The sequence below is a fragment of the Rhinoraja longicauda genome, chromosome 1 (assembly GCF_053455715.1).
Source record: "Rhinoraja longicauda isolate Sanriku21f chromosome 1, sRhiLon1.1, whole genome shotgun sequence".
Lineage (NCBI taxonomy): Eukaryota > Metazoa > Chordata > Chondrichthyes > Rajiformes > Arhynchobatidae > Rhinoraja > Rhinoraja longicauda.
Window position 1 is genome coordinate 5,736,951 of NC_135953.1, and position 22,424 is coordinate 5,759,374.

Sequence of the window (22,424 nt, forward strand, 5' to 3'; positions counted from 1 at the left end):
TCTCTGTGACTCTATGTCTCTGTGTCTCTGTGACTCTGTGACTCTGTGACTCTGTGTCTCTGTGTCTCTGTGTCTCTGTGTCTCTATGACTCTGTGTCTCTGTGTCTCTGTGACTATGACTCTGACTCCATGACTCTGTGACTAATACTTTAAGACTCTATGGCTCTAAGACTCTATGTCTCTTTGGCTCTTATTGCTCTGTGACTCTGATTACACTGAACCACAGTGGCGGGGAGGGGCTTGAGGTGCCGAGCGACCTCCTCTGGGTGCTGTTACCTCCATTTGGTTCTTCTGTTCTGGAACCAGGTCTTGACCTGGGCATCGGTCATCTTGAGGGCCTTGGCCAGCGTCGCCCTCTCGGCCGAGGCCAGGTACTTCTGCCGGTGGAACCGTTTCTCCAGCTCGCAGATCTGCAGGCGGCTGAACGAGGTCCTAGGCTTCTTCCGCTTGGGAGGGGTGCGGTTCTGGTAGGGATGTCCGATCCTCCTGGCGACGGTGAAGGGGGATAGGGCGGCTGGTGGGAGCAGAGCGGAGAGGTCATCGATAGGAGACAAACACTGAGATCGTCACAAATATAGGTGTCACAAAAAGCTGGAGTAACTCAGCGGGTCAGGCAGCATCTTGGAGAGGCTTGTATACACTGGAATTTAGAAGGATGAGAGGGGATCTTATCGAAACGTACAAGATTATTAAGGGGTTGGACGCGTTAGAGGCAGGAAACATGTTCCCAATGTTGGGGGAGTCCAGAACAAGGGGCCACAGTTTAAGAATAAGGGGTAGGCCATTTAGAACTGAGATGAGGAAAAACTTTTTCAGTCAGAGAGTTGTGAATCTGTGGAATTCTCTGCCTCAGAAGGCAGTGGGGGCCAATTCTCTGAATGCATTCAAGAGAGAGCTGGATAGAGCTCTTAAGGATAGCAGAGTCAGGGGGTGTGGGGAGAAGGCAGGAACGGGGTACTGATTGAGAATGATCAGCCATGATCATATTGAATGGCGGTGCTGGCTCAAAGGGCCGAATGGCTTCCTCCTGCACCTATTGTCTATTGTCTATTGTCTATAGAAAGAACGGGTGACGTTTCGGGTCGAGACCCTTCTTCAGACTGAAGATATATAGATCACAAATATAGATCATAAACCAGTACAGTGTCTCTGCCACAGAAGGCAGTGGAGGCCAATTCACTGGATGTTTTCAAGAGAGAGTTAGATTTAGCTCTTTGGGCTAACGGAATCAAGGTATATCGGGAGAAAGCAGGAACGGGGGTATTGATTTTGGATGATCAGCCATGATCACAGTGAATGGCGGTGCTTGCTCGAAGGGCCGATTTGCCTACTCTTGCACCTATTTTCTATGTACAGGAGCAGGCCGATTTGGGCAGCACGGTGCAGCAGTGGTAGTTCCGCGGTGTCTTACAGCGCCGGTGACCCGGGTTCGATCCTGACTGTACAGAGTTGCGCATTCTCTCCATCTCGACTCGGAACATCACCCATTCCTTCTCTCCAGAGACGCTGCCTGTCCCGCTGAGTTACTCCAGCTTTTTGTGTCTACCTTCGGTTTAAACCAGCGCCAGCAGTTCGTTCCTACAGGTTTGTAGGTTAATTGGCTTTGATAAAAATCGTAAAATTGTCCCTGGTGTATGGGATAGTCAAGTCAAGTTTATTTGTCACATACACATACACGATGTGCAGTGAAATGAAAGTGGCAACGCCTGCGGATTGTGCAAAAAAAATTACAATTACAGCATATAAATTAAAATTAATACAGAAAAGAAAATGTAGTCCCTGGAGTTATAATAGTTAACAGTCCTGATGGCCTGTGGGAAGAAACTCCGTCTCATCCTCTCTGTTTTCACAGCGTGACAGCGGAGGCGTTTGCCTGACCGTAGCAGCTGGAACAGTCCGTTACTGGGGTGGTAGGGGTCCCCATAATGTTGCTGGCTGTGGATCTACACCTCCTGATGTATAGGTCCTGCAGGGGAGCGAGTGTAGTTCCCATGGTACGTTCTGCCGAACACACTACTCTCTGCAGGGCCTTCCTGTCCTGGGCAGAGCTGTTCCCAAACCAGACTGTAATGTTGCCGGACAGGATGCTCTCTACAGCCCCAGAGTAGAAGCAATGAAGGATCCTCAGAGACACTCTGAATTTCCTCAGCTGTCTAAGGTGGTAAAGGCACTGCTTTGCAATAGACAATAGACAATAGGTGCAGGAGGAGGCCATTCGGCCCTTTGAGCCAGCACCGCCATTCAATGTGATCATGACTGATCATTCTCAATCAGTACCCCGTTCCTGCCTTCTCCCCATACCCCCTGACTCTGCTATCCTTAAGAGCTCTATCTAGCTCTCTGTTGAATGCATTACCCACCAGTGCGGCAATGTGCGTTGCCCATGTCTGATCCTCTTTGATGCGGACTCCCAGGTATTTAAACCTGCTCACCCTATCCACAGTAGACCCATTTATCTCCAGTGGCGTGTACGTCCTTGGATGTTGTGCCCTTCTAAAGTCCACAATCAGCTCCTTAGTTTTTTTGACATTCAAGAGGAGGCTATTGTCCTGACACCAGAGTGCCAGATCAGCCACCTCCTCTCGGTAGCTGGTCAGCGAGGACTCAGAGGGCCGCAGATTCTGTCTCCACACTATATATCTAAAGTAAAGTCTAATAGCCATTGTCTATACCAAACATGATGCTCTGACCAATTCTTACCTGCCTGCACATAATCTACATCCCAAGAAGGGTATCAAAATAAATTAACCTCCTCTTCCTGCACGCGATCTATGCAGGCCAATGTGGCATTCTGGGCAAGTCCCAATTGTCTTCATTTGTCCCACATCCCTCAAAACCATTCCTGTCCATATTTATTTTGGGTGGCACGTTGGCACGGCGGTAGAGTTGCTGCCTGGCAGCGCCAGAGACCTGAGTTCGATCATGACTTTGGGTGCTGTGTCTCCAAGGAGTTTGTACGTTCTTCCTGTGACCACGTGGGCTTTCTCCGGGTGCTCCGGTTCCCTCCCACACTCTAAAGATGTGCAGGGTTTGTAAGGTAATTGGTTTCCGCAAGTTGTAAATTGTCAATAGACAATAGACAATAGACAATAGGTGCAGGACTAGGCCATTCGGCCCTTTGAGCCAGCACCACCATTCAATGTGATCATGGCTGATCATTCTCAATCAGTACCCCGTTCCTGCCTTCTCCCCATACCCCCTGACTCCGCTATCCTTAAGAGCTCTATCTAGCTCTCTCTTGAATGCATTCAGAGAATTGGCCTCCACTGCCCTCTGAGGCAGAGAATTCCACAGATTCACAACTCTCTGACTCAAAATTGAACTTGAAATCTTGAATTTGGAATCTTGAAAACGGGAGTATGTGGTGCAAAGTAAATCACAGTTACTATGGTCGGGTTCAGGTTAGTTTAACATAATGTTATTGTGAGAGACAACAGACACAAAATGCTGGAGTGACTCAGGCGGCATCTCTGGAGAAAAGGAATGGGTGACGTTTCGGGACGGGGACCCTTCATCAGACTCTTTTAACACACAGAGGGTGGTGTTTATGTTGACGCCAGAGGAGGTAGTTGAGACAGGTACCATAACAACATTTAATAGCCATTAGGACAGGAACATGGACAGGAAAGGTTTAGAGGGATTAGTTTTCGTTTAGAGATACAGCGCGGAAACAGGCCCTTCGGCCCACTGAGTCCGCGCTGACCAGCGATCCCCGCACACTAACACCACCCCTACACACACTGGGGACAATTTACATTTGATACAAAGCCATTTAACCAACATACCTGCACGGTCTTTGGAGTGTGGGAGTAAACCGAAGATCTCGGAGAAAACTGAGGGTAGTGCAGCCAATAATATTGCCAGCTCAGTTACAAACCTTAGCTGCCCTTGAGACCAATTTGCTCGGACTAATGTCTGAGTCATAATCTTCCCATCTTTTAGTTCAACATTCCCCAATGTGGTTTGAAGTCAGCTTTTTTAAACCACGAACGTACAAACTCTGTACAGACGGCACCCTTAGTCAGGATCGAACCCGGGTCTCTGGCACTGTGAGGTAGCAACTCTACCGCTGCGCCACCGTGCCGCCCCAACCTAATCTGAAGGTCAGCCATTTTTTTTGTAAACCAGCATCTGCCGTTTCTTCACGGCTACATAGAGTCAAAACGATCTACAACGCAGAAAAGAGCCCCATTCCATACACCCAGCACCTTTTGTTATAAAAGAAGTTACTCCTCAAGTTCCTATTACATCTTACACCTCTCACAATAGACAATAGACAATAGACAATAGACAATAGATAATAGACAATAGACAATAGGTGCAGGAGGAGGCCATTCAGCCCTTCGAGCCAGCACCGCCATTCAATGCGATCATGGCTGATCACTCTCAATCAGTACCCCGTTCCTGCCTTCTCCCCATACCCCCTCACTCCGCTATCCTTAAGAGCTCTATCCAGCTCTCTCTTGAAAGCATCCAACGAACTGGCCTCCACTGCCTTCTGAGGCAGAGAATTCCACACCTTCACCACTCTCTGACTGAAAAAGTTCTTCCTCATCTCCGTTCTAAATGGCCTACCCCTTATTCTTAAACTGTGGCCCCTTGTTCTGGACTCCCCCAACATTGGGAACATGTTTCCTGCCTCTAATGTGTCCAATCCCCTAATTATCTTATATGTTTCAATAAGATCCCCCCTCATCCTTCTAAATTCCAGTGTATACAAGCCCAATCGCTCCAGCCTTTCAACATACGACAGTCCCGCCATTCCGGGAATTAACCTAGTGAACCTACGCTGCACGCTCTCCATAGCAAGAATATCCTTCCTCAAATTCGGAGACCAAAACTGCACACAGTACTCCAGGTGCGGTCTCACCAGGGCCCGGTACAACTGTAGAAGGACCTCTTTGCTCCTATACTCAACTCCTCTTGTTACGAAGGCCAACATTCCATTGGCTTTCTTCACTGCCTGCTGTACCTGCATGCTTCCTTTCATGCACTAGGACACCCAGATCTCGTTGAACTCCCCCTCCTCCTAACTTGACACCATTCAGATAATAATCTGTCTTTCTATTCTTACTTCCAAAGTGAATAACCTCACACTTATCTACATTAAACTGCATCTGCCATGTATCCGCCCACTCACACAACCTGTCCAAGTCACCCTGCAGCCTTATTGCATCTTCCTCACAATTCACACTACCCCCCAACTTAGTATCATCAAATTTGCTAATGGTACTTTTAATCCCTTCGTCTAAGTCATTAATGTATATCGTAAATAGCTGGGGTCCCAGCACCGAACCTTGCGGTACCCCACTGGTCACTGCCTCCCATTCCGAAAGGGACCCATTTATCCCCACTCTTTGCTTTCTGTCTGTCAACCAATTTTCTATCCATGTCAGTACCCTACCCCCAATACCATGTGCCCTAATTTTGCCCACTAATCTCCTATGTGGGACCTTGTCGAAGGCTTTCTGAAAGTCGAGGTACACCACATCCACTGACTCTCCCCTGTCAATTTTCCTAGTTACATCCTCAAAAAATTCCAGTAGATTTGTCAAGCATGATTTCCCCTTCGTAAATCCATGCTGACTCGGAATGATCCCGTTACTGCTATCCAAATGCTCAGCAATTTCGTCTTTTATAATTGACTCCAGCATCTTCCCCACCACTTATGTCAGACTTATATTCTCTGGTTCTTGATTCCTCCACTGTGGGTAAAATACCGTGCATCTACCCGATCTATCCTTCTAGCCATAGAGGGAGTACAGAGAGGTTAACCAGATTGATCCCTGGGATGGCAGGACTTTCATATGAAGAAAGACTGGATAGACTCGGCTTATACTCGCTGGAATTTAGAAGACTGAGGGGGGATCTTATAGAAACATATAAAATTCTTAAGGGGTTGGAGAGGCTAGATGCAGGAAGATTGTTCCCGATGTTGGGGAAGTCCAGAACCAGGGGTCACAGCTTAAGGATAAGGGGGAAGTCTTTTAGGACCGAGATGGGAAAACATTTCTTCACACAGAGAGTGGTGAGTCTGTGGAATTCTCTGCCACAGAAGGTAGTTGAGGCCAGTTCATTGGCTATATTTAAGAGGGAGTTAGATGTGGCCCTTGTGGCTAAAGGGATCAGGGGGTATGGAGAGAAGGCAGGTACAGGTTACTGAGCTGGATGATCAGCCATGATCATATTGAATGGCGGTGCAGGCTCGAAGGGCCGAATGGCCTACTCCTGCACCTATTTTCTATGTTTTCTATGTCTATGTTTCTATTCCTCTCATGATTTTATACTCCTCTATAAGATCGCCCCCTCATCCTCCTGCGCTCCAAGGAATAGGCGACCTCAAAACCCAAAACAGCGCCTATTCAAGTTCTCCATAGTGCTGCCTGACCTGCTAAATCACTCCGAAGGCAGACACAAAATGCTGGAGTAACTTAGCGGGTCAGGCAGCGTCTCTGGAGAGGAGGAACTGGAGAGGAGAAACGTCGCCCATTCCTTCTCTCAAGAGATGCTGCCTGACCCGCTGAGTTACTCCAGCATTTTGTGTCTACCTTTGATTTAAAGCAGCATCTGCAGTTTTCTTTCCTGCTACGTTACTCCAGCACTTGGTTTAATTTAGTTTAGAGATACAGCACGGAAACAGGCCCTTCGGCCCACCGAGTCCTCGCCGACCAGCGACCCCCGCACACGAACACTAGCCCACACAGTAGAGATAATGTACACCTACACCAAGCCAATTAACCAACAAACCTGTACGTCTTTGGAGCGTTTGGGCCGAAGGGCCTGTTTTTTGTGCGCTGTTTCTCTGAACTAAACTAAACTATGACGATAAAGCCTCTTGGCTATGACTCTTGACTCTTGACCAAATTCCACCCTCAGCTTCCTCTGCTCCACGAAAAATCGCTCTCTGCTGATTCACTCGATCGGCAGAAGAGCACAATCCATACCTGACCTGGAGGCAACGCAACATTAATTAGAATGGTGACTCCATGGTAACGGTAAGACCAAACCGATTAAAACAGACAGCTTTCCTTCCTTGGGGCAAACCAGTGAACAAGATGAGTATTTTACAATAAGTTTCCCAGTTACTCAGACTAATTTTAATTTGGCGTTTCTTTAATTACTTTGGAGTTCAATGCTACGAGGGGTTCCAGATCCATGGTCCCACATTCTAGCTACTAGTTTAGTTTAGTTTATTACTGTCAGGAGTACCAACGTACAGTGAAAAGCTTTCTTGTTGCGAGCTATCCAGTCAGCGGAAAAACTAGAGTCACAGAGTCACAAGTTCATAAGCTCATAGGTTTTCGGAGCAGAATTAGGCCATTCGGCCCATCAAGTCCACTCCGCCATTCAATCATGGCTGATCTATCTCTCCCTCCTCACCCCGTTCTCCTGCCTTCTCCCCATAACCCCTGACACCCGCAATAATCAAGGATCTATCTGTCAATGTCAATAGACAATAGACAATAGGTGCAGGAGGAGGCCATTCGGCCCTACGAGCCAGCACCGCCATTCAATGTGATCATGGCTGATCATTCTCAATCAGTACCCCGTTCCTGCCTTCTCCCCGTACCCCCTGACCCTGCTATCCTTAAGAGCTCTATCAACGAATGGCGGTGCTGGCTCGAAGGGCCAAATGGCCTCCTCCCGTACCTATTTTCTGTGTTTCTATGTTAAATTTACACGAAGAGTTAAGTGAAGGCTGTTTGGAGCAGATCATTGCGTGTTGTTTTGTTTCAGCCACTGGTTGTGATGGGCAACCGCATTAACATGACGCTGTGACTCACTGCTGCCTGCTGCCCCAGGGCTGGCCTGAGATCATGCTCCATATCCACGCTTTCATCTCCCAGTACAATCGCTGCTATTTCGCAACCGGATGGGATTTTATGAATGGAGGGAATTGGGGGAATTTCTGCGAGTTCAAAACAAATGATCATTCTCCGGATGGAGAACTCAGCGGGACGGGCAGCATCTCTGGAGGAAGGGGAATGGGTGACGTGTGGGGTCGAGACCCTTCTACCGACTGGTTAGGGATAAGGGAAACGAGAGATGTAGACGGTGATGTAGAAACATAGAAAATAGGTGCGGGAGGAGGCCATTCGGCCCTTCGAGCCTGCACCGCCATTCAATATGCTCATGGCTGATCATTCACAATCAGTACCCCGTTCCTGCTTTTTCCCCCATATCCCTTGATTCCGTTAGCCCTGAGAGCTAAATCTAACACTTCTAGATTCAGGGGCAGTTTCTTCCCACCTGTTATCAGTCAACTGAATCATCCTACCACAACCAGAGAGCAGTGCTGAACTACTATCTACCTCTTTGGTGACCCTCGGCCTATCCTTGATCGGATTTTGCTGGCTTTGCCTTGCGCTAAACGTTATTCCCTTATCATGTTACAATATACACTGTAAATGGATCGATTGTAATCATGTATTGTCTTTCTGCTGACTGCTTTGCAAGCAACAAAAAGCTTTTCACTGTACTTGATACATGTGGCAATAAACTAAACTGAAACGGAACTGCTTAAGGCAGGTGCTATAGTTTAAGAGGCTTTTAGATAGACACACGGAAATTGCAGGGGAACGGAGGAATATGGATCACGTACAGGCAGATGAAGTCATACAGTCACACTGAATGGAAATAGGTTCTATGGCCCAACTTACACATGTCGACCAAGATGTCCCATATACACTAATCCCACCTGCCCTCGTTCGGCCTCTAAACCGTTGCTATCCATGTACCTCTCAATAGACAATAGACAATAGACAATAGGTGCAGGAGGAGGCCATTCGGCCCTTCGAGCCAGCAACGCCATTCAATGTGATCATGGCTGATCATTCTCAATCAGTACCCCGTTCCTGCCTCCTCCCCGTACCCCCTGACTCCGCTATCCTTCAGAGCTCTATCCAGCTCTCTCTTGAATGCATTCAGAGAATTGGCCTCCACTGCCTTCTCAGGCAGAGAATTCCACAGATTCACAACTCTCTGACTGAAAAAGTTTTTCTTCATCTCCGTTCTAAATGGCCTACCCCTTATTCTTAAACTGTGGCCCCTGGTTCTGGACTCCCCCAACATTGGGAACATGTTTCCTGCCTCTAACGTGTCCAACCCCTTAATAATCTTATATGTTTCGATAAGATCCCCCCTCATCCTTCTAAATTCCAGCGTATACAAGCCTAGTCGCTCCAGTCTTTCAACATACGACAGTCCCGCCATTACGGGAATTAACCTAGTAAACCTACGCTGCACGCCCTCAATAGCAAGAATATCCTTCCTCAAATTTGGAGATCAAAACTGCACACAGTATTCCAGGTGCGGTCTCACTAGGGCCCTGTACAACTGCAGAAGAACCTCTTTGCTCCTATACTCAACTCCTCTTGTTATGAAGGCCAACATTCCATTGGCTTTCTTCACTGCCTGCTGTACCTGCATGATTCCTTTCAGTGACTGATGCACTAGGACACCCAGATCTCGTCGTACATCCCCTTTTCCTAACTTGACACCATTCAGATAATACTCTACATTCCAATTCTTACCACCAAAGTGGATAACCTCACACTTATCCACATTAAACTGCATCTGCCATGCATCCGCCCACTCACACAACCTGTCCAAGTCACCCTGCAACCTCATAGTATCTTCCTCACAGTTCACACTACCACCCAGCTTTGTATCATCTGCAAATTTGCTAATGGTACTTTTAATCCCTTCATCCAAGTCATTAATGTATATTGTAAATAGCTGCGGTCCCAGCACCGAGCCTTGCGGTACCCCACTAGTCACTGCCTGCCATTCTGAAAGGGACCCATTTATCCCCACTCTTTGCTTTCTGTCTGTCAACCAATTTTCTATCCATGTCAGTACCCTACCTCCAATACCATGTGCTCTAATTTTGCCCACTAATCTCCTATGTGGGACCTTGTCGAAGGCTTTCTGAAAGTCGAGGAACACCACATCCACCGGCTCTCCCCTGTCAATTTTCCTAGTTACATCCTCAAAAAATTCCAGAAAATTAGTCAAGCATGATTTCCCCTTCGTAAATCCATGCTGACTCGGAACGATCCTGTTACTGCTATCCAAATGCTCTGCAATTTCGTTGGAATGGGAACAGGTTCTATGGCCCAACGTACTCATGTCGACCAAGATGTCCCATCTACACTAATCCCACCTGCCCTCGTTTGGCCTCTAAACCTTTGCTATCGATGTACCTCTCTAAATGACTTTTAAATGTTGTCATAGTACCTGCCTCGACTGCCTCCTTTAGCAGCTCATTCCATACACCCACCACCCTCTGTGTAAAAAAGTTACCACCAAGGTTCTTGTTAAATCTTTTACTTTAGTTTTATTTTAGTTCAGAGATACAGCGTGGAAAAAGGCCCTTCGGCCCACCGAGTCCGTACCAACCAGCAATCCCCGCAGATTAACACAAGCCTGCACACAGTAGGGTCAATTTACACTTATTCCGCGCATACAAACCTAAGCCAATTAACCGACAAACCTGTACGTCTTTGGAGTGTGGGAGGAAACCGGAGCACCCGGAGAAAACACACGCAGGTCACGGGGAGAACGTACAAACTCCGTACAGACAGCATGCTTAGTCGGGATCGAAACCGGGTCTCTGGCGCTGCAAGCGCTGTAGGACGGCAACTCTACCGCTGCGCCACCGTCTCGCCCATGTCCCGTGGTTCTAGATTCCCCAACTCCGGGTAAAAGACTGCCCTATCCATTCATGGCGAGACCAAGTGCAGGCTCGGGGATCGTTTCGCTGAACACCTCTGCTCAGTCCGCCTAAACCTACCTGATCTCCCGGTGGCTCAGCACTTCAATTCCCTCTCCCATTCCCATTCCCAGTCTGACCTTTCTGTCCTGGGCCTCCTCCATTGTCAGAGTGAGGCCCAGAGCAAATTGGAGGAACATCACCTCGTATTTCGCTTGGGCAGCTTACACCCCAGCGGAATGAACATTGACTTCTCTAACTTCAAATAGCCCTTGCTTTCCCACTCTCTCCATCCCCTCCCCCTTCCCAGTTCTCCCACCAGTCTTACCGTCTCCGTCTACATTCCATCTCTGTCCCGCGCTCTCCCCTGACATCAGTCTAAAGAAGGGTCTCGACCCAAATCGTCACCAGATTGATCCCTGGGATGGCAGGACTTTCATATGAAGAAAGACTGGATAGACTCGGCTTCTACTCGCTGGAATTTAGAAGACTGAGGGGGGATCTTATAGAAACATATAAAATTCTTAAGGGGTTGGAGAGGCTAGATGCAGGAAGATTGTTCCCGATGTTGGGGAAGTCCAGAACCAGGGGTCACAGCTTAAGGATAAGGGGGAAGTCTTTTAGGACCGAGATGGGAAAACATTTCTTCACACAGAGAGTGGTGAGTCTGTGGAATTCTCTGCCTCAGAAGGTAGTTGAGGCCAGTTCATTGGCTATATTTAAGAGGGAGTTAGATGTGGCCCTTGTGGATAAAGGGATCAGGGGGTATGGAGAGAAGGCAGGTACAGGTTACTGAGCTGGATGATCAGCCATGATCATATTGAATGGCGGTGCAGGCTCGAAGGGCCGAATGGCCTACTCCTGCACCTATTTTCTATGTTTCTATGTTTCTCTTCAGAGATGCTGCATGACCCGCGGAGTTACTCCAGCATTTTGTGTCTGCCTTCTATCCTTTGATCCTATCTATTCCCCTCATGATCTTATACACCTCCATAATATCACACTTCATCCTCCTACGCTCCAAGGAGTAAACTCATCTGCTCCAGCGCTCAGGCCCTCGAGTCTAGTTTTAGTTTAGATTAAAGATACAGCGCGGAAACAGGCCCTTCGGCCCACCGGGTCCGCGCCGACCAGCGATCCCCGTATATTAACACCATCCCACACCCACCATGGACAATTTTTACATTTTACACCGAGCCAATTAACCTGCAAACCCGCACGTCTTTGGAGTGTGGGAGGAAACAAAAGATCTCAGAGAAAACCCACGCAGGTCACGGGGGAGAACGTACAAACTCCCGTAGTGGGGATGGAACCGGGGTCTCCGGCGCTGCATTCGCTGTAAGGCAGCAACTCTGCCGCCGCGGCACCGTGACCGCCCCAGCATCCTCATGAATCTTCCGGGCAGGTCCGGGCAGCATCCTCATCAATCCTCTGATCAGATCAGTTTAACTTGGCATTCTTGTTCTGCACGGGGCATTGTGGGCCGGAGGGCCTGTTCCTGGGCTGGACTGTTCCGTGTTCTACATTTAGTTTTAGTTTGTAGATGCATCGTGGAAACACCCCTTCGTCCCGCCGAGACCACGCCAACCATCGATCACCCGTTCAATAGACAATAGACAATAGGTGTAGGAGGAGGCCATTTGGCCCTTCGAGCCAGCACCGCCATTCAATGTGATCATGGGTGATCATTCTCAATCAGTACCCCGTTCCTGCCTTCTCCCCATACCCCCTGACTCCGCTATCCTTAAGAGCTCTATCTAGCTCTCTCTTGAATGCATTCTGAGAATTGGCCTCCACTGCCTTCTGAGGCAGTGAATTCCACAGATTTACAACTCTCTGAATGAAAAGGTTTTTCCTCGTCTCAGTTCTAAATGGCCTACCCCTTATTCTTAAACTGTGGCCCCTTGTTCTGGACTCCCTGAACATTGGGAACATGTTTCCTGCCTCTAACGTGTCAAACCCCTTAATAATCTTATACGTTTCGATAAGATCTCCTCTCATCCTTCTAAATTCCAGTGTATACAAGCCTAGTCGCTCCAGTCTTTCAACATATGACAGTCCCGCCATTCCGGGAATTAACCTAGTAAACCTACGCTGCACGCCCTCAATAGCAAGAATATCCTTCCTCAAATTTGAAGACCAAAACTGCACACAGTACTCCAGTTGCGGTCTCACTAGGGCCCTGTACAACTGCAGAAGGACCTCTTTGCTCCTAAAGGACCTCTTTGCTCTGGGACTGTATTCTCTGGAGCGTAGGAGGCTGAGGGGTGACCTGATAGTTTATATAATCATTCATGAAGGTCAAGATAAGGTGGAAGGCCACAGTTTCTATCTCCCAGAGATAAAGCGTGAGGACCTAGCTTTAAGCTAACCCTCATAGATTCACATGGCATAGAGACAGGCCCTTTGCCCCAACTTGTCCATGCCAACTAAGATGTCCCATCTAAACTAAATTCATGTATGATTTTACTGGATTTTACGTAAAACAAACAATTTAACTGTTCCGATGTTCAGAGGTACACATGACAATAAGGTATCACCATCATCATCTCGACTGTTATAAACTAGAGGGGAAATACTAAAATGGGTTCAGGAACACACGATTCTTTCCCCAGAGCATTACCTGGGCTTGCAGGCTTGAGTGATAGGGAGAGTTTAGTTAAGTTTTATCTTAGAAATACAGTGCGGAAACAAGCCCTTCGGCCCACCAAGACAGCGTTCAGCAGCGATCCCCCGTTACATGAGCAAACGCCACACACTTGGGACAATTCACAATTTATTTTTTCCCAAAGCCAATTACCTTACGAACCTGCACGTCTTAGGGGTGTGGGAGGAAACTGGAGATCTCGGAGAAACCCTGCGCGGTCGCTGGGGGGGGAGCGTGCAAACTCCGTACAGGCAGCACCCATTGTCAGGATCGAACGTGGGACTCTGGCGCTGTGAGGCAGAAACTCTACCTCAGCGCCACCGTGCCGCCCTGAAGAGGTTGATCGGTTGGGACTTTTTTCATTGGAGTCCAGGAGACTGAGAGGTGACCTCATTGGGGTGTACAAGATTAAGAGTGGGGTAGACAATAGACAATAGACAATAGGTGCAGGAGGAGGCCATTCGGCCCTTCGAGCCAGCACCGCCATTCAATGTGATCATGGATGATCATTCTCAATCAGTACCCCATTCTTGCCTTCTCCCCATACCCCTGACTCCGCTATCCTTAAGAGCTCTATCTAGCTCTCTCTTGAATGCATTCAGAGAATTGGCCTCCACTGCCCTCTGAGGCAGAGAATTCCACAGATTCACAACTCTCTGACTGAAAAAGTATTTCCTCATCTCAGTTCTAAATGGCCTACCCCTTATTCTTAAACTGTGGCCCCTGGTTCTGGACTCTCCCAACATTGAGAACATGTTTCCTGCCTCTAACGTGTCCAACCCCTTAATAATCTTACACGTTTCATCCTGCCTCTCATCCTTCTAAAGATAATGTCAATGTGCTCATTCTTTTTTCCAGGGTAGAGAATTCAAAATCTAAGGGGCTAAAGTGAGAAGAGAGAGTTTTAAGAGGGACTTCAGGGACAAAGGTATTTATTCAGAGGGTGGTTCACATCTGGAATGAGCTGCAGGAGGAAGGTATAGAAGCAGATACATAGAACATAGTCCAGCACAAGAACAGGCCGTGCAGCTAGGGTTGCCAACTATCTCACTCCCAAATAAGGAACAAAAGGTGACGTCACCGCCCCGCGCCCCACGTGACCTCACCCAGCCAGCGGCCACGTGCGCCCGCTCCACCAATGGCGGCCCCCCGGGCCAGGAGGCCGGTTGCTATGCAACCTCCATAAGGCGGCTCCCAGGCCTCCGGGCCTACACTGTCCAGGCCTACAGTGTCCAGGCCTACAGTGTCCAGGCCTACAATGTCCGGGCGTACAGCGCCCCCCGGGCCTAATATGGGACAAGGGCGGTCCCGTACGGGACAAACCAATTTAGCACAATATACGGATGTCCCGGCTAATACGGGACAGTTGGCAACCCTACCTGCGGCCCACAAAGTCTGTGCCAAACATTATGCCAAGACCATCACTTATCTACCTGTACATAATCCATATCTCTCCATTCCTTGCACATCCATAAATAAACACAAAGTGTAAACCAGCATCTGCAGTTCTTCTCTGCACATGCCTGCAAGGCCATAGACAATAGACAATAGGTGCAGGAGTAGGCCATTCGGCCCTTTGAGCCATATTCAATTGTATATTTTAAAAGATATTTGGACAGACATACGGATAAGAAGGGTTTAGAGGGACACGGGCCAAATGCAGGCAAAAGGGACTAGACTAGAATGCCAACTTGGTCGGCATAAATCAGGGATGATGTACAGCTTTATAATTTGATGACTTCTATCAAGGGTTTAGTTTAGTTTAGAGCTACTGCGTGGAAACAGGCACTTTGGCCCACCGAATCCGCGCCGACCAGTGACCCCCGCACATTAACACTATCCTACACACACTAGGGCCAATTTTACATTTATATCAAGCCAATTAACCTACAAACCTGTACGTCCTTGGGGCGTGGGAGGAAACCGAAGATCTCGGAGAAAACCCACGCAGGTCACGGGGAGAACGTGCAAACTCCGTACAGACAGCGCCCATAGTCGGGATCGAACCCGGATCTCTGACATTGTAAGGCAGTAGCTCTACTGCTGCGTCACCATGTTGCCCATGTATGTGCACAATTCATTGGAAGTGGCAGGACAGGTTGAGACAGTGGTTCAACTAGCTCAGGGGACCCTGAAATTAGGTACAGTATCAAGCAACTGAACCATCCTACCACAACCAGAGAGCAGTGCTGAACTACCATCTACCTCATTGGTGACCCTCGAACTATCCTTGATCGGACTTGTCTGCCTTTACCTTGCGCTGAACGTTATTCCCTTGTCATGTATCTGTACACTGTAAATGGCTCAACTGTAATCATGTATTGTCTTTCCACTGACTGGATAACACGCAACAAAAGCGTTTCACTGTACCTCGGTACACGTGACAATAAACTCAACTGAACTGAAAGTATAAGAGCAAGGAATAGCACGATGAAGTCAAGAGTCAAGTGTGTTTTTTCTCATGTGTTCCAAACATATATAACACATAGGTAGACACACAATGTTGGAGTAACTCAGCGGGTCAGGCAGCATCTCGGGAGAGAAGGAATGGGTGACAATTCGGGTCGAGACCCTTCTTGAGACTGATGTCAGGGAAGGGGGGGGCAGGACAAAGATAGGATGTAGTCAGAGACAGGAAGACTAGTGGGAGAATTGGGAAGGGGGAGGGGATAGTGAGGGAAAGCAGGGACTATCTGAAGTTAGAGAAGTCAATGTTCATACCGCTGGGGTGTAAACATAACACATATATGCACATACATACATACATACATACATACATACATACATACATACATACATACATACATACATACATACATACATACATACATACATACATACATACATACATACATACTTACATACATACATACATACATACATACATACATACATACATACATACATACATACATACATACATACATACATACATACATACATACATACATACATACATACATACATACATACATACATACATACATACATACATACATACATACATACATAGTGTAAGAAAATAACTGCAGATGCTGGTACAAATCGAAGGTATTTATTCACAAAATGGTGGAGTAACTCAGCGGGTCAGGCAGCATCTCAGGAGAGAAGGAATGGGTGACGTTTCGGGTCGAGACTCTTCTTCAGTCTGAAGAAGGGTCTCAACCCGAAACGTCACCCATTCTTTCTCTCCTGAGATGCTGCCTGACCCGCTGAGTTACTCCAGCATTTTGTGAATAAATACATACACACATACACACATACATACATACATACATACATACATACACACATACATACATACATACATACATACATACATACATACATACATACATACATACATACATACATACATACATACATACATACATACATACATACATACATACATACATACATACATACATACATACATACATCACACAGATAAAGCAAACAAACAATAATAGTGCAAACAGTGCAATAATAGTGCAAATCCAATGCCCCCATGCCTACATTGCTTGGAGTTTATTTGGAGGTTGTGGTGTTTAATAGCCTGAAGATAGTGGGGATGAAGCTGTTTCTCATAAAACTACTGGTTCCACCACAACTGTAGTATTTCACCTCATTGTGGGCATCTCATTTAAGGATATAAAAGCTTTGCAGAGGATGGAGAAAAGGTTTGCCAAAATGGTTCCAGGGATATGTGACTTTAGTTTAGTGCAAGATAAAGTCCAGTAAAGTCCGAATAAAGATAGTCCAAGGATCCCCAATGGGGTAGATGGTAGCTCACGACCGGTCTCTTGGTGGCGAGAGGATGGTTCAGTTGCCTGATAACAGCTGGGAAGAAACTGCCCCTGAATCTGGAGGTGTGCGTTTTCACACTTCTGTACCTCTTGCCTGATGGGAGAGGGGAGAAGAGGGAGTGGCCGGGGTGAGACTGGTCCTTGATGATGCTGCTGGCCTTACCGAGGCAGCGTGAGGTGTAGATGGAGTCAATGGAGGAGAGGTTGGTTTGTGCGATGGTCTGGGCTGCGTCCGCAACTCTCTGCTACACCTTGCGGTCTTGGATGGAGCTGTTCTTGTTTCGAAATAACGTTCTCATGGTGAAATCTTTCCAAGGCTCCCCCCCCCCCCCCCTCTTTTTTACTGTATCTAGTTTTAATTTAGTTTAGTTTAGTGTCTTGTCACGTGCAACGAGGTACAGCGAAAAGGTTTTGTTGCGTGCTAACCAGTCAGCAGAAAGACAATACATGATTACAATAGAGCCGTCCACAGTGTACAGATACATGTAAAGGGAATAATGTTTAGTGCAAGGTAAAGCCAGCAAAGTCCGATCAAGGATAGTCCGAGGGTCACCAGTGAGGTAGATGGCCTTCTCGGTGGACTGTCACCTTGTGGTGGTGGAGAAGCTCGTGTGGTCCTGAGATCCTGAGAGCGATGCTGTCTGGAGCTACACTCCTGGTAGGGTCACCCGTGGCGGTAAGGCCGAGGGGGAGGTCCCTGACAAAGAGCAATCCGACCAAGACCCCAACGGTGGAACAGGTGGAGGGAGGATGACGGCTGACTTTAGTGGAGCGTCACAACGGCTGGGAAGGCGGATGGATGAAGGCCGCGGCAGAAAAGGGTCCCCGGTCGTCTTGGACTCCACGCCACTGGATCCTGACCCAGATCTGTCGAGGACCGTGTGGTGGCTGTCTGTGCTCCAGTCTCCCCACGTTAAACAAAGTCACGCACAGGTGTACAGACCCCATGGAGAGGACGGTCACACTCACTTCGAGTGACCGCCGATGAGATGGCAGTTCAGGACTGCTCTCTGGTTGTGGTAGGATGATTCACTTGCCTGATAACAGCAGGGAAGAAACTGACCCTGAATCTGGCATCTTCCTGCCATAGCCTTCAGCTGTGCTTCTAGATTCCTGCAATTCCTCCCCACCCATCTCCCTCATTAGAGCCCCAGCCTTAAGCCAATACTGCACCAAACCTCAGGTAAATTCCTCAGGCTCTTTAATAAGTGCATTGTCATCCCTTCTAATAACTTCTGAGCTTCCATGCCAATTACTGTCACCCTGAAGTGCCCCCGAGCTGATTTTCAGTCGACAGATAAATAATTGCAAATGTTCTTTGTGATCTAGACGAGGGGAATAACTTTAAGGTGAACACAAAACCAACATAGAGCTGCCAAAAATATCTATTGTTTTCAAACGAAACGGATGATTCACTATTGAACAATCCACGGCGTCCCATGATTATTTTTTTGTTTTTGAAAACAAAACGAGTGGAACTGGTGACTTACAATCAACTCTACAATCGGCTGTCAAAGTAGCGTAGAGCAGAGTACAGAACAGCACGCAGACAGGCCCTTCCACCCACAATGTCTGTGCCGAACATGGTGCCACCTTGAACTAAAAAGGACATAAAAGTGCTGGAGTAACTCAGCGGGTCAGGCAGTATCTTGGGAGAACATGGATCGGTGAGGTTTCGGGTCGGGGCCCCTTAAGTTTAGTTTAGTTTAAGTTTAGAGATGCAGTGCGGAAACGGGCCTTTCGGCCTACCGAGTCCGCGCCGACCAACGGAATGTTGGCCTTCATAACAAGAGGAGTTGAGTATAGGAGCAAAGAGGTCCTTCTGCAGTTGTATAGGGCCCTAGTGGCACGGTGGCGCAGTGGTAGAGTTGCTGCCGTACAGCGAATGCAGCGCCGGAGAATCAGGTTCGATCCTGACTACGGGTGCTGTCTGTATAGAGTTTGTACGTTCTCCCTGTGACCTGCGTGGGTTTTCTCCGGGATCTTCGGTTTCCTCCCACACTCCAAAGATGTCCAGGTTTGTAGGTAAATTGGCTGGGCAAATGTTTTAAAAAATTGTCCCTAGTGGGTGTAGGATAGTGTTAATGTGCGGGGATCGCTAGGCGGCGCGGACCCGGTGGGCCGAAGGGCCTGTTTCTGCGCTGTATCTCCAAAATCTAAAAATCAAAATCCAAAAATCTAGTGAGATCGCACCTGGAGTACTGTGTGCATTTGAGGAAAGATATTCTTGCTATTGTGGGCGTGCAGCGTAGGTTTACTAGGTTAATTCCCGGAATAGCGGAACTGTCGTATGTTGAAAGACTGGAATGACTAGGCTTGTATACATTGGAATTTAGAAGGATGAGAGGGGATCTTATCGAAATATATAAGATTATTAAGGGGTTGGACACGTTAGAGGCAGGAAACATGTTCCCAATGTTGGGAGAGTCCAGAACCAGGGGCCACAGTTTAAGGATAAGGGGTAGGCCATTTAGAACGGAGATGAGGAAAAACTTTTTCAGTCAGAGAGTTGTATTCTGTGGAATTCACTGCGTCAGAAGGCAGTGGAGGCCAAATCTCTGAATGCATTCAAGAGAGAGCTAGATAGAGCTCTTAAGGATAGCAGAGTTAGGGGGTATGGGGAGAAGGCAGGAACAGGGTACTGATTGAGAATGATCAGCCATGATCACATTGAATGGCGGTGCTGACTCGAAGGGCCGAATGACAATAGACAATAGACAATAGGTGCAGGAGTAGGCCATTCAGCCCTTCGAGCCAGCACCGCCATTCAATGCGATCATGGCTGATCACTCTCAATCAGTACCCCGTTCCTGCCTTCTCCCCATACCCCCTCACTCCGCTATCCTTAAGAGCTCTATCCAGCTCTCTCTTGAAAGCATCCAACGAACTGGCCTCCACTTCCTTCTGAGGCAGAGAATTCCACACCTTCATCACTCTCTGACTGAAAAAGTTCTTCTTCATCTCCGTTCTAAATGGCCTACCCCTTATTCTTAAACTGTGGCCCCTTGTTCTGGACTCCCCCAAAATTGGGAACATGTTTCCTGCCTCTAATGTGTCCAATCCCCTAATTATCTTATATGTTTCAATAAGATCCCCCCTCATCCTTCTAAATTCCAGTGTATACAAGCCCAATCGCTCCAGCCTTTCAACATACGACAGTCCCGCCATTCCGGGAATTAACCTAGTGAACCTTCGCTGCACGCCCTCCATAGCAAGAATATCCTTCCTCAAATTTGGAGACCAAAACTGCACACAGTACTCCAGGTGCGGTCTCACCAGGGCCCGGTACAACTGTAGAAGGACCTCTTTGCTCCTATACTCAACTCCTCTTGTTACGAAGGCCAACATTCCATTGGCTTTCTTCACTGAATGGCCCCCTCCTGCACCTATTGTCTATTGTCTATTGACCAGCGATCCCCGCACACTTAACGATATATCCAACACACACTTGGGAGAACAATTTACAAATATACCGAAGCCAATCAACCTACAAACCTGCACGTCTTTGGAGTGTGGGTGGAAACCGGTCACCCGGAGAAAACCCACGCAGGTCACGGGGAGAACGTACAAAATCCGTACAGACAGCGCCCGTAGTCAGGATCGAACCCGGGTCTCTGGCGCTGTGAGGCAGCAACTCTACCGCTGCACCGCCTGTACAAGCAAAAGGACACAAAGTGTTAGAGTAACTCAGCGGGTCAGGCAGCATGGATGGGTGACGTTTCAGTTCGGGAGTGATGCTCCACGTTCTCCAGAGATGCTGCCTGACCCGCTGAGTTACTCCAGCACTTTGTGCCCTTTTGCTTGTGAGATGCTCTGATGAGGAGACACAGTCTAAGAATAAAGGGGAGGCCGTTTAAAACTGAGGTGAGAAGAAACCTTTTTCACCCAGAGAGTTGTGAATTTGTGGAATTCTCTGCCACAGAGGGCAGTGGAGGCCAATTCACTGGATGAATTTAAAAGAGAGTTAGATAGAGTTCTAGGGGGCTAGCGGAATCAAGGGATACGGGGAGAAGGCGGGCACGGGTTACTGATTGTGGATGTTCAGCCATGATCGCAATGAATGGCGGTGCTGGCTCGAAGGGCAGAATGGCCTCCTCCTGCACCTATTTTCTATGTTTCTATGATCAGAACTGATTCTTTTTAAAACTCTGTTCAGGCACTTGTGTGAAGTTTCAGCACGCCCAACTGCTTCAGCGGCAGTGACCTCATCGAGATGATCGTAAATTAGACGAAGTTAAAGCGGCTTCCGACGTGTTGTTATGATTAGCGACTTTGAGTTAGTTGCTCTCCAGGGATAGCGAAAGGCAATGAATTTCCATACTGAAGTACGTTGGTTCAAAGCCACAAAACATTACATACACTAAAACTGTACCTAAAAAAAGCAAAGACATTCAAGAAAGGCTGAAGTTTTACGAGAAATCTCGCCAGGACTCGAGGGCCCGAGCTACAGGGAGAGGTTGAGCAGGCGAGGACTTTATTCCTTGGTGTGCAGGAGGCTGAGGGGTAGGGGGTGCCAACTATCTCATTCCCAAATACGGGACAAGGTGACGTCACCGCCCCGCGCCCCACGTGACCACACCCAGCCAGCGGCCACGTGCTCCTGCTCCACCAATGGCGGCCGCCCGGGCTGGGAGGCGGGTTGCCATGCAACCTCCGTTAGGTGGCGCCCGGGCCTCCGGACCTAGACTGTCCGGAGCTAAAATGTCATAAACCTAGAGTGTTGGGACCTAAACTGTTGGGACCTACAGCATGGGACCTGCAGCATTGGGACCCAGCGCCCTATGGTGTCAGGGCCTACAGGGTCTTGGTTACTCCAGCATTTTGTGTCTATTTTGGGAGAAAACAATATTGTTTGCAATAAATTATTACATAATGACCGATACTAAATAATTGCCAATACTCTACCTATTTATTGCACATGCGTTCGACCTGATTGAATTAATGTACAGCATGATCTGATCTGGTTGGATAGCATGCAAAACAAAGCTTTTCATCGTATCTCGATACATGTGACAATAATAAAGCTAAAGGAAATTATCTATTGTACTTGAGTTTTACTTGAGTGTAATTGTGTACAGTATTATCTGATCTGTTTGGATACCATGCAAAACAAAGCCTTCACCGTACCTCGGTACAGGTGATAATAAGAAACATAGAAAATAGGTGCAGGAGGAGGCCATTGGGCCCTTCGAACCAGCACCGCCATTCATCGTGAACATGGCTGATCATCGACAATCAGTAACCCGTGCCTGCCCTCTCCCCATATCCCTTGATT

General features: G+C 47.9%; 1 protein-coding gene across 1 annotated transcript in view; it reads right to left on the bottom strand.

The window, feature by feature from the left end:
• The window catches only part of tlx2 (T cell leukemia homeobox 2), a 49,092-nt gene that overhangs the window by 10,055 nt on the left and 16,613 nt on the right, over window positions 1-22,424 (bottom strand). Inside the window, exon 2 of the mRNA XM_078408745.1 lies at window positions 277-514. Coding sequence (XP_078264871.1) covers window positions 277-514 — 238 coding nt within the window. The remainder of the gene's footprint in view (window positions 1-276; window positions 515-22,424) is intronic.